A 12,919-nucleotide genomic window follows, 5' to 3' on the forward strand; every position below is an offset into this window, starting at 1 on the left:
TTTTCCTCATTATGGGATGTATTTTTCTACTGCTTTACATATCAGACACCTAGAAAAAGGCAGTTTCGTTGAAAAGAGAAAGCAAGATAATTTTATTCTTTCATTCATGAGGTTTCATTCATTCAACTACTACTTTAATGGCTTTACAATAAAAATGATTTCATGTTATAACTCAAAATTTTACATTATTAATCTTTAACATAAATATAGCAATACAAAAATAGAATCTGTAAGTCTAAGCAATAATAATCTTAGAGCAATACAGTAACTATTTTATATTCATTTCTTATCTCAATGTTCATCTAAAAAACGAACTCAGGCCTTTTACGATATAGAAATAAAGCTAAGGGTAATGAGAAATTTTCCCACACCATAAAAAGGAAAACTGTATTTTAGTTTCATTTCTTTTTTCACTTGTAATGTTCCTCTATCAAAGAACAAGGTTTTAAAGCCAACCATAACAATAAGTGTTGCTATTTTAAATGAAACACAACGGTTATTTTGATTGAATAGAAATGTAATCTTTTTCTTTAATGCCTATAGCTTCTGTTATCAGTTGATTGTGCAATTAGCCTTAATACAAATGTATCATTGGTTTACTTTTCCATGAGAGCCTTGTTACTGAGAGGAAAGAATCAAATTTTTTAAACTTACTGTTTTAGTGCCATGCTTTAGAGTTATTTCATGTGAGTCAGGAATCTTTTGGACAGGATTCTGAAAAAAGAAAATTCCATGACATCAATGAGTATCCAACATATGGGGCGGGGCGGGGGGGGCAGGACTACATGCCACATTCACAAGAAATATAATTTTTAAAAATTGCATCACTAGCTTTTTACACAACGCTTAAAAAAAAAGGAAATAAAATTTCTGAGAGTATCTTATCTCTGCACTTCTAGATAGACTACAGTTGTTGAGCTGATAATAAATGTACTTCAAATCTCAAAAAAGATAAAACTAAGAAACTCTTTAGGTTGTATGGAACCGTAAGCCCTCTCAGCATCCAAATATTTAAAGTCCTCTTTTCACTGAAAATTGGGCATACCTTAAAGTGCTTAACTACACAAAATAAAATAAAATCTGCACAGGGTAGATATATACCTTTTAACTCTTGAAAGTTTAAAACTCAAAACACTGCTGCTCAAAAATAACACAAATAAGGAACTGAGTCATTCAATGATTCATTGGTTCAATAAGCATTTATTAAAGTGAGATTATTCCAGATGCTGGGTAGCATCAGACATAGCCTCTACCATTCCCCCTTTCAAGAAGCATGTGGTCGAGGAGGGGGAGATCAATCACTCTAATGCAATATGAGAAATGGTATGATAGACAGGAGGTATGGCCAGGATAATCGAGGAAGAGAAAAGATGGATGCATAAATCATACATAAGGAATCAGATGATCATCTGAATATGAAGTTTCATTGTTTAGTCAAGTTTCCATTATCCAAGAGCTGGGTAATCATACTAAAATTCTAGGGCCATTACAAATTTACGTGAGGCTCATCCTGCAATCTACTTAATTAGGTATGTGCAATCTAACAGACTTTGGTCCCTGTCTCCCCTCATTCTTTAACATCCTTGATGAATCAACCAATCACTAGTTTTATTTCATCATAAACTCTTCCCCTGCTATGGCTCTTTCTCCTCTGCACATAAACAATTAAAGTACTTCCCATATTAGACACACACACACATACACAATTTCCGCTATATTTACTGCTATATCATTATCTTTTCCTTTGCAATCAAGCTTCTTTACACAAGTTTTCACTCAAGTGTCTCTGCTTCCTTTCACCCTTCTACCTCTACCACTCTGGCACGTCCTTTTATTCCTAATGCCCAGCACAGTTCTTGGCACTTAAGAGACTCTCAGTAAATACCTCTTGAATAAACAAACAAGTCACTATAAATGCCCCTGGACACTTTTCAGAACTTAACCTGCACAACTGACCTTTCAACAGCATGGCAACTACTTAACTACTTCCTTCTTCTTGAACCTGTTCTTTCCTGGGAGGAAGCAGGCTCGACAAGAAGCCAGAAAAGCTAGGGTTTTTATTTGTATTTTTTTTATAAGGTTGAACATTCTTTTTAACATTTTCTTTTATTTATTTTTTAAGTAAGCTCTACACCCAATGTTGGTCTTGAACTCACAACCCCAGGATCAAGAGTCGTGTGATCTAACTGAGCCAGCCAGATGCCCCAAGAAAAACTAGATTTTTCAATCTAGCCCTGCCACTCAATAACCCTGTCATAACTACAGGAGAGTTGCAACTCTATTTCCTCATTTGTATACAGAGGATAATAGCACCTGCCCTTTAGGTTACTATGAGGCAAGTGGTTTAAGCCTTATAATGCAGCATTCAGCACAAAGTAGGTGCTCAATAAATGACAGCCATCCTTTATTCTAAGGCTCACCTCCTATGTCGCCTATCATATCATCTTAGTCTATTTCCAGGCTTCCCTTCCTCCTTAACTGGCTAATTCCTACTCATCCTTTAAGATTCAATTGAGATGTGACCTCTTCCTGGAAGCATTTCTCAACATTTCAAACTCTGGGTTAAATGACCCTTCCATGCATTCTCATGTCTCAGATAAGGAGATAACCTCTCCTTATCTCGATCACAGAATTTATCAAAATCCATCGTAATTTTTGACCTGTCTCCCTCCCCACCACTCCGTAACCAAATTGCAAGATGGACACTTCTCAAAGATTGTGTATATCTATTATTATCTCTGAATCCCCAATCCACAAAACAGATGGTGTATGGCAGACAAACACAAAAGTGTTTTGGAATTAATTAATGGCCGAATGTCTACCTTGTAGATCACATTAGATTGTACTTTTTAATGTACTTTCAAACATTAATGTTTATGTCCATAAAGGAGAGCAGGTGCTATCCATCAGATCAGCCTGGCAAGTGACAATAAAGGATAACGGAGGTTTTCAAAAAGTGAAAACTTTAACAACCAAATGATTATACCCCAGACCAAAAGTAAATTTAAAGTTGCAAGTACAGGGGTGCCTAGCTGGCTCAGTCGGTAAAGCATGTGACTCTTAATCTTGGGGTCATGAGTTCCAGCCCCATTCTGGGTGTAGAAATTACTTTAAAAAAAAAAAAAGTTGCAAGTATAAAGAATTAAAGGCAGTTTTGTTTTAGACTGTCTGCATCTCAGAGATTACTGTAGTCTACTACCACCACAATGCAATGAAGAAGATTAGGAAATGAGAAGACACTGAACAGGAACCCTAACCTCACAGTAACCTAAAAAACTGCTGGACAGTTTACAATTTACTTCAATATAAGACGTTACAGTATGGTTCACTATGCTTTGGAAAAGGGCTGCACATACCTTGATTTCAGAGATACCAATATTCCAACACAAATTCTAAAATAATTTAAAAGTCGAACAAATGTATTCTGGACTACCCCTATATTAAATTATGTAAGCCACTGCTCTCTTTGCAGTTGACAACATTTGTAAGTAATAAAAATTCATGTATAAGTGCTAAGTATTCATAAAAAAAAACAGGAGAACAGTTCAAATGTTTCACTTAGAGAAGATTCTATTATAGTCAGTGTCTCATTTCATAACTAATTACTTTTTCATCACTCAAAACAGAAACACTGTCACTAAGAGGTAGGATGAAAATTATTTCATTGAATTCAATGTACAATGTGCCTATATGTAGACAATTTCTGGCACTTAAAACTTACAAGAACACAGAACAATTTAGTATTTACATTAGGAGTGAATTAAATGTTTAAATAAATGTTGTTTACATTTAAAATCAAAGTTTTACTGGAATTTATGTAGGGCATAACTCATAAAAAGACCACATAACTGGCACAACTAAATCATCTAAAATAGTAGCAATCCATCTTTTGGTAGCATATCACTTGATGGTGATTGTTCTTTTTCCAGAACTTTTCCTAATGACTTTTTGGGATATGGCTTAAATGTTAAATTTGCTATAACAGTAAAATATTTTCATGATTTTCACGCCAGGGGACATCACAAGCTACAAGACTTCAATGAAGTCATTTATTATAAGAATTCATAACAAAAGCTAGTCTTAATGGAAAAGGAGGAAAGATACCAGCTTTTGTTCTGGTTTGGTCTTAAATGCCAACCAAAGGATTATTTCCCAGGCTCTTTGGTTTGCCCTCATAACAAGAATAGCAAATATATCTGGAATAACATGAGCAGTTCCATCTGACATATACCCTTAAAGTATTTTCAAAAGACTTGCAAATCAGAAATAACCTTTCTGGGATAAAGCTGCCATAAGTTTAAAAAGTTATATATGTATGGTACTATAAGCCCTAATCAAAAGTCTACCCAGTAATAAAGATCTGACACAAAGTGGCTATGAATTGTGTGGAGAGAATGAGGACTACCAACCAGGAACTTGCAAAGGAGTGCTACATTCTCCCAGAAACCATTTTGGAAATAGTTGCCCATGTGGTATCACAGAAAACCAAAATTAGAGTCTATTCTAGTATAACTCTGGAGATCCAATAGACTGACTTAATAATTATTCATCATCACACATTCTCTTAAAAAAACATTTATTATTTAATTATACACCATACACCAGGGACTACAGTTAAAGATAAAAAGACGAACAACACAGACACTGCTCACAAGCACTGTCAATCCAGTAAAGCAAAACTGACAGGTAAACAAATAGGCAACACTAAAATGTTTCAGATGCTATGACAGAAGAACACACAGGGTTCAGTGCTCAATTCCATTCTGCCTGGGGAAGTAGAGGGTGATCAGAAAAGGCTTTACAGAAGAGATGCTTGAGATGCCTTTGGAAAAATAGAGGTTCCCCAGGTGAATGTGGAAAGCATCTAGGAGAGAATAAAATAAATCCTGACACTGCAAATATTTTTGCCTGGATAGAGTTTAAATTGCTGGGCAGAAAAAGGGAAAGGCAGTGACGAGGCAACTTCTAGAATGGGAGAAAATGTCTGCAAATCATATATCTGATAAGAGGTTAATATCCAAAAATACAAAACTGCTACAATTCAACAACAACAAAAAACAACCTGATTCAAAAATTGGCACAGGACCTAAATAGGTATTTCTCCAAAGAAGAAATTCATGACCAACAAGTACATGAAAAGATACTCAACATTACTACTCATCAGGGAAATGAAAATCAAAACCACACTGAGATACCAATAACAGGATGGCTATTATTAAAAAAAAATAAGAAAAATGTTGACAAGGATATACAAAAAATGGAACCCTTACACATTGCTGGACAGAAATGGGGCAGCTGCTATGGAAAACAGTGTGGTAGTTCCTCAAAAAATTTAAAATATGATTCAGCAATTCCACTTTTGTGTATACACCCAAAAGAACTGAAAGCAGGTTCTCCAAGAGATATTTGTACACCCATGTTCATAGCAGCAAGACAACAGCCAAAAGATAGGAGCAACCAAAGTGTGAATAAACAAAATGTGGTGTATATATGCATATATGTGTGTACATACATATATGAAATATATAATGGAATATTATTCATTCTTTAAAAGGAAGGAAATTCTGACAATAAAACATGGATAAACTTGGGGGGCATTATGCTAAGGGAAACAAGCCATAAAAAGAAAAATACTGTACAATTCCTATGAGGTATCTAGAGTAGTCAAATTCATAGAAAGTAGAATAGTGGTTGCCAGAGTTGGGAGAGAGGGGAAAATGGGGAATTACTGTTTCATGGGTATAGTTTCTGTACAAGATAAAAAAGTTCTGGAGACTGAATATACAACAATGTAACACTATTGACCTGTATTTAAAAATGGTTAAGATTTGGGGGGGGGGGGGATGGTTGAAACAGGTGATGGGGATTAAAGAATATACTTATGATGAGCACTGAGTAATGTATAGAATTGTTGAGTCACTATATAGTACATATAATATAGCACTGTATATAATATATACACTAATATACTAATTAGTATATATAGCTAATATAGCACTGTATGTAACTATACCAGAATTAAAATAAAAAACTTAATAAAATGTAATAATTTTTAAATAAATAAAAATAAAAATGGTTAAGATAAATTTTATGTGTATTTTATCAAAGCTAAAAAAGAATTTTCATAAAGTCCACATAAGCAAAAAAAAAAAAATTAAAAGATGCATAGTATTAAAAAAAAAAAAGATGCATAGTATTAAGCCTGAATACTTCTTAATGTTCTAATAAACTTTAGGTAAGCTTCAAAATAAATCATTTATCAAATGTTTAAAATCTTCCTCCAAAAATGGAAAGTTATAGGTCTAAAATATTGCAGGAAGGAAAGACAATTTCCTATCTAATTCTCACAGCTGGTTCCAATCTTTCAATTAGTAGTATTCCCAAACCACCTCTCAATTACCCTCGGTTTATGCCCTATTGCAAGCTGCAATCTTGGAGAACGTTTCTCAGTAACATGACTTAAAAGTATGTTGTTAAATAACTTTTTATACTTGTGTTAAGGCTGAGAAACTCAAAAAGGATAGGTCATTCTTAAATTTTATCAGAAATTATATTATTTTTTAAAATCCGTTACATTATCAATAAACACAAAGATGACAATTTTCTTATCATACAACAATACAGGTAATAAGCCAACAGGATTTATACCAAAAGATACATTTATTTTCAAAAGCTACCATGAACATACGCCTTATCATTCCCTGACACCCTAAAATTTTGAGTATTTCTGCTCTTATTTGCTACTTCTGAAGACCTGAAATCTAGACAGGACTCTGCAATTAACTCCACTGTAACCTGCATTAAGTCACTCAGTTGTCTAGAACCTTAGCTTTTTCACTTATAAAAATGAAAAAATCAGGGGTGCCTAGGTGGTTCAGTCATTAAGCGTCTGCCTTCAGCTCAGGTCATGATCCCAGGGTCCTGGGATCGAGCCCCGCATCAGGCTCCCTACTCAGCGGGAAGCCTGCTTCTCCCTCTCCCAACTCCCCCTGCTTGTGTACCTTCTCTCACTGTATCTCTGTCAAATAAATAAATAAAATCTTAAAAAAAAAAATTAGATGAGGTAATTCATGACATTCTATGATGACATGGTTTACCTTAAACTTACTCACATCTGAAACTATGAACACTCCCCCTATCTCACTGAAAAGTCCTTCTCTGACTGCTATCTTCTTCACTTCTCTCTGCACTGCTCACTACCATGATGTTACCCTTCTTAGGTTGTTTTTCTTTGAAAACTTTCAATGGTTCTCCATTGCTTTTAGTAACAATAACTTTTCACAGCATTCACACATTTTTGTTTTAGAAATTTTCTGCAACATTTGACTACTGTCCCAAGTTAAGTTTAGAAAATTAATGTTTTGAAGAAGTTTCTGGTCAAAGGGTACAAACTTCCAGTTACAAGTAGGTTCTGGGGATCTAATGTACAGCATGATGACTTGAAATTTCCTAAGAGAGTAGATCTTAAGTGTTCTTACCACACACACACAAAAAGAATTGTAGCTGTATGAGGCGATGGATGTGTTAATTAACCTGACTGTAGTAATCATTTCACAATTTATACATATATCAAACCACCACATTATACCCTTTAAATATATATAATTTTTGTCAATTACACCTCAATAAAGTTGAAAAATAAATAGAATATTACTAAAAAATAAACAAACTAAAAAAGGACTGGGGTGCCTGGCTGGCTCAGTCAGTAGAGCATGTGACTCTTGATCTAGAGGTCCTGAGTTCCAGCCTCACATTGAGTAAAGAGATTACTTTAAAAAAAAACTTCCTATATAATTATGGGGTGCCTGAGTGGCTCAGGTGTTAAGCGTCTGCCTTCGGCTCAGGTCATGATCCCAGGGTCCTGGGATTGAGCCCCATATCGGGCTACCTGATGGGCGGGAAGCCTGCTTCTCCCTCTCCCACTCGCCCTGCTTGTGTTCCCTCTTTCTCTGTGTATCTCTCTGTCAAATAAATAAATAAAATCTTAAAAAAAAAAAAAACTTCCTATATAATTAAAAAGCAGTTTCTTATAAGATACTAATATCTAGGGGCGCCTGGGTGGCTCAGTCGTTAAGCACCTGCCTTTGGCTCCGGTCATGATCCCGGGGTCCTGGGATCGAGCCCTGCATCGGGATCCCTGCTTGGCAGGAAGCCTGCCTCTCTCTCCCACTCCCTCTGCTTGTGTTCCCTCTCTCGCTGTGTCTCTGTCTGTCAAATAAATAAAATTCTTTAAAAAAAAAAAAGATACTAATACCTAAAGAGCCTAACAGTAGTCTTATTATTTACAATGGTACTTTTCTATATATTACTTATTAATATATATATAGTAAGAGCCCACCCTTACCCACAACATTAACTACTCCAGGCAGGAACGGAATAAAAAAGGAGTTGGGCTTGCCAGTTGGGCGGTGGTTTGTGGGAGAGTGTTATAACAGAAATAAGAAGGAGCAACCTGGCTTTCTAGAACCCCTACAATGAAACTCCTCCCTCCCACTCTTTCACTCCCACCCTAAAAAGCCTTTCTTTGACAACTATAAACAAAGGTCCTGGGTTTTACCATTTGCCCTACTCCTAAAAAAAAGGTCCACCTCCGCCATGTCAGGGCAACAATGTATACATCATTCCCAAATCTTCACAACTTGAATTAATTATCCACTGAAAGCCTCCAGTCCCTAACCTCCTGTCTACAAAGAGTAAGTATTTATTAAAATGATTCATTTGGGAAACAAAGCAGAGTTGCTGTGATGACCAAATTAGTTAATGTGACAAAGTACTTTATAATTATAACCCATTATGAGTAAGAAATTATTATGAGCCTATGGCTACAAAGGTTTTTTCTGAAAGTACATATTTTAGAAACTGTTGGGAGACCCAGTATAAAATGCCTTGAGATAAAAAGGTTTCACCAAGTTTCAGTATCTCAGATATGCAGTGCAGAATTACTTCGACATAGGTTATGTACTATACTATGTTGAGTTATCTTTAAGAGTTCCTATCTGTTTTTTAAAAAAAATTGAGTTACTGCTTGTGCAATCTGTTTCTATTTAGTTAAAGACTCACGGACTAGGGGCGCCTGGGTGGCTCAGTCGTTAAGCGTCTGCCTTCGGCTCGGGTCATGATCCCAAGGTCCTGGGATCGAGCCCCGCATCAGGCTCCCTGCTCCACGGGAAGCCTGCTTCTCCCTCTCCCACTCCCCCTGCTTGTGTTCCCTCTCTCGCTGTCTCTCTCTCTGTCAAATAAATAAATAAATAAATAAATAAATAAATAAATAAATAAATAAAGATGCATGGACTTTACTAACTTTAATGACAAAAGGTGCCACAGCATGAGTTCAATTAGGTAAAGGATTAATTTATTTGGGAAAACAAAAGAAGCCTGAGCCATAATAAATTTTTATTAAATTTACCCTGACACTGAGGTATCTTTATCCTTTACCTAACAACACTGCAGAATGGATACGATATCTGATTTAATATAACTTTCCATACATGCAAAAGCATGTATATGCTTCACAATTGTCAAAGGGACAGTGAAAATTAGAAACATCTTAAAAACCAATCTATACAGGTTCTCTTGGACAATTCTACAATTCCAGCTCTAGCAATTATACATCCTACTCATCCCACCACATATGGAACAAACACAGTATTAACGCTTCATACTTACCATAATGTCTAAAGCCACCACCACTATAACCAAGTATTTTAAATCGCTCTTGAGCATTTCTTGCTAAAGAACAAACACAGATTGTGGAGAGGATGTGGAGAAAGGGGAGCCCTCGTGCACTGTTGGTAGAAATGAGAACTGGTACAGACACTCTGGGAAATAGTATGGAGGTTCCCCCAAAAAAGTTAAAAATAGAACTACCCTATGATCCAGCAATTGCACTACTAGGTATTTACCCAAAGGATACAAAAATACAAATTCAAAGGGACATATGCACCCCGATGTTTATAGCAGCTTTATGAACAATAGCCAAACTATGGAAAGAGCCTAAATGTCCATCAGCTGATGAACGGATAAAGAAGATGTGGTGTACACATACAATGGAATATGACTCAGCCATCAAAAAGAATGAAATCTTGCATTTGCAACAACATGGAGAGAGCTAGAGTATATTATGCTAAGTGAAATAAGTCAGTCAGAGAAAGAAAGACAAATACCATACGATTTCACTCATGTGGAATTTAAGAAACAAAACAGATGAACCTATGGGAAGGGGGGGAAAAAAGAGAGAGAAAGAGGGAAACAAACCATAAGAGACTCTTAATGAAAGAGAACAAACTGAGGGTTGAGAGAGGGAGGTGGGTAGGGAAGACTAAATGGGTGATGGGTATTAAGGAGGGCACTTGTTACGACAAGCACTGAGTGTTGTATGTAAATGACAAATCACTAAATCTTATTCCTGAAACCAATACTGCACTGTATGTTAACTAACTAGAATTTAAATAAAAATTTGAAAATAAAAAAAATAAAAAGAAACAACTTAAAAGCAGGAGAGAGAGGAGAAGCAAGTTTAGAAAGAAGTGATATTTGGGGCATGTGGCTGGCTCAGGTGGTAGAGCACGCAACTCTTGATCTTGGGGTTGTGAGTTCAAGTCCCACGTGGTACAGAGAGTACTTAAAAATAAAATCTTAAAAAAAAAAAAAAGGACAAAAGTAGATTGTTCACTTGCCATGTCCCCATTAGTCTGTAAGATCCTTGAGGACAAATACAATGTCTTAGTTGATTTGTATCTGTAATACCTAATAGTATACTGTAGGTGCTCAAAATATATCTTCTTAACTGAAGATAATAAAGATTACCTACTAATGAAAGCTTGTTTTTAAAAGAAAATAAGTGAAATCTGTGAGGAAAAAATAATAGACAATCGTATTTGTACTTACCATAATGTGTTTACATATCCCTCTAAAACATGGGGACATATCTACCAACTATTTATTTTCATATCTACTCTTCAAATTCTTCTGTGTACTTTCGAGATAAAACATTTGAAGCCACAGGCAGATTTAATAAAAGCTGTACCTAATAAACACTAAGAACCCCAAAATAAGGAAGGCACAGGTATTGTCTTCATGAGCTCAGAAGCTATGAAAGGTACACACTTGTAAACAAATGATTGTATCACAATTATGATCATTTTATCGTGGTTGTGAATGCCCTATGTAAATCGTATGCAAAAATGATCTCAATATGTATCAAAGACCTAAATGTAAGAACGAAAGCTGTAAAACTCTTAGAAAAAAACAGGAGTAAATCTTCATGACCTTGAGTTAGGCTTCTTAGCTGTGACACCAAAAGCACAAACAACAACAGAAAAAATTAATTGGATTTCACCAAAATTTAAAGTTATTGTACCTCAAAGTACACCATCAAGAAGGTGACGGACAACTCAAAGAATGAGGGAAAATATTTGGAAATCATATGTCTGATAAGGGACTTATGTCCATAATATATAAAGAACCCTGATAACTCAACGATAGACAAGTCAATTGAAACAGGAAAAAGATCTAAAGAGACATCCCTCCAAAGAAGATATACAAATGGCCAATAAGTACATGAAACAATGCTCAAAGTCATCTCGTTCTTTAGAGAAATGCAAATCAAAACTACAAGATATTACTTCACACTCACTAGGACAGCTGTAATCATAAAGACGAACAATAACACATGTTGGTGAGGATGTGAAAGACTGAATCCTCATAGACTACTGGTGGGATTTTAAATGGTGTAGCCAGTTTGAAAAACAGTTCCTCAAAATATTGAACACAGTTATCATATAACCTAGTAATTCCACTCCTAGATATAAACCCCCCAAACCAAAAAAATACATCCATACAAAAACTTCTACACAAATGTTCATAGCAGACATCCATCAACTAATGAATGCATTTAAAAAAAATGTGGCAATACTGGCAATAAAAAGGAATGAGGCACTCATACATGCTACAACATGGATGAACCTTGAAAACATTACACTGTGTGAAAGAAATCAATGAAAAGAACACTTACTGTATTAGTCCAGTGATGAAATCTCCAGAACAAACAAATCCATAGAGACAGAAAGTAGATTAGTGATTGCCAGGAATTAGGGATAGGGTAGTGAGGAGAGAATAGGAAGTGAAAGTTAAAGAGTGCAAGGTTTCTTTGGGGGAGGAGGAAAATGTCATAAAATTAGGTGGTAGTGATAGTTGCACAACTCCATGACTATACTAACACTCACTGAATTGTATACCTGAAAATTGTGAAATTAGTACATATGAATATCTCAATAAAGCTGTTATAATATAAAATAATAGAGGAATATAACACAGAAGTAGCATAAAGAAGGAGGTATTCAATTCTATTTTTGTGGCTCACTGAGGGTTTTACAAAAAGAAAATGTTCTCCTTTCACAAGGAGAAAAGCTAGATCCTTAAAACTGAAAAGGTTCTTCCCTGATGAAGGAGACAGGTCTGTCTCAATGTACCCCACAAGGGTCAATGCTTACATAGCCTGCCAAGTGAACGGAGTTGTACTAAGTGTTGGCCACCATCCAGAGACAAGGAAGAGCATACTGGAATGCACAAGAGTCAGGCATATTCCAAGACTGTTCATAGTTTATATGGATGGGGCATGAGGTAAGTGCAGGAGAGAGGCAGGGTGGGTTACAACCAGAGGTAAAGGAGAGCGTAAAGTTAAGCACACAGATTCTGGAGCAGATTCGCCAGATTCAAAAGCTGGCTCCAACGTTTACTACTGGGTGGCCCTGGGAAAGTTACTTAGCATCTCTGAGTATCAGTTTCCTTATCTGTCAACAGAGGATAATAGTACCAGGAGTATTAAAGGAGTTATTTCACCTTCAGTGCTTAGGACATTACTGCACAAAGTATCCACTGTCAGTAAAATTATTTGGTTCTAGATTTGAGCATCTGCTTA

At 35.8% G+C, this 12,919-nt stretch overlaps 1 protein-coding gene across 4 annotated transcripts in view; it reads right to left on the reverse strand.

Moving 5' to 3' along the window:
• The window catches only part of WDR70 (WD repeat domain 70), a 295,418-nt gene that overhangs the window by 237,376 nt on the left and 45,123 nt on the right, over positions 1–12,919 (reverse strand). For all 4 annotated transcript variants that reach the window (XM_045862134.2, XM_064596782.1, XM_064596784.1 and 1 more), the window contains one exon: positions 655–714. In XM_045862134.2, coding sequence (XP_045718090.1) covers positions 655–714 — 60 coding nt within the window. The remainder of the gene's footprint in view (positions 1–654; positions 715–12,919) is intronic.

Source organism: Mirounga angustirostris, unplaced genomic scaffold, assembly GCF_029215605.1.
Source record: "Mirounga angustirostris isolate CCGP_5_RB_7025 unplaced genomic scaffold, mMirAng1.0.hap1 SCAF_7, whole genome shotgun sequence".
Lineage (NCBI taxonomy): Eukaryota > Metazoa > Chordata > Mammalia > Carnivora > Phocidae > Mirounga > Mirounga angustirostris.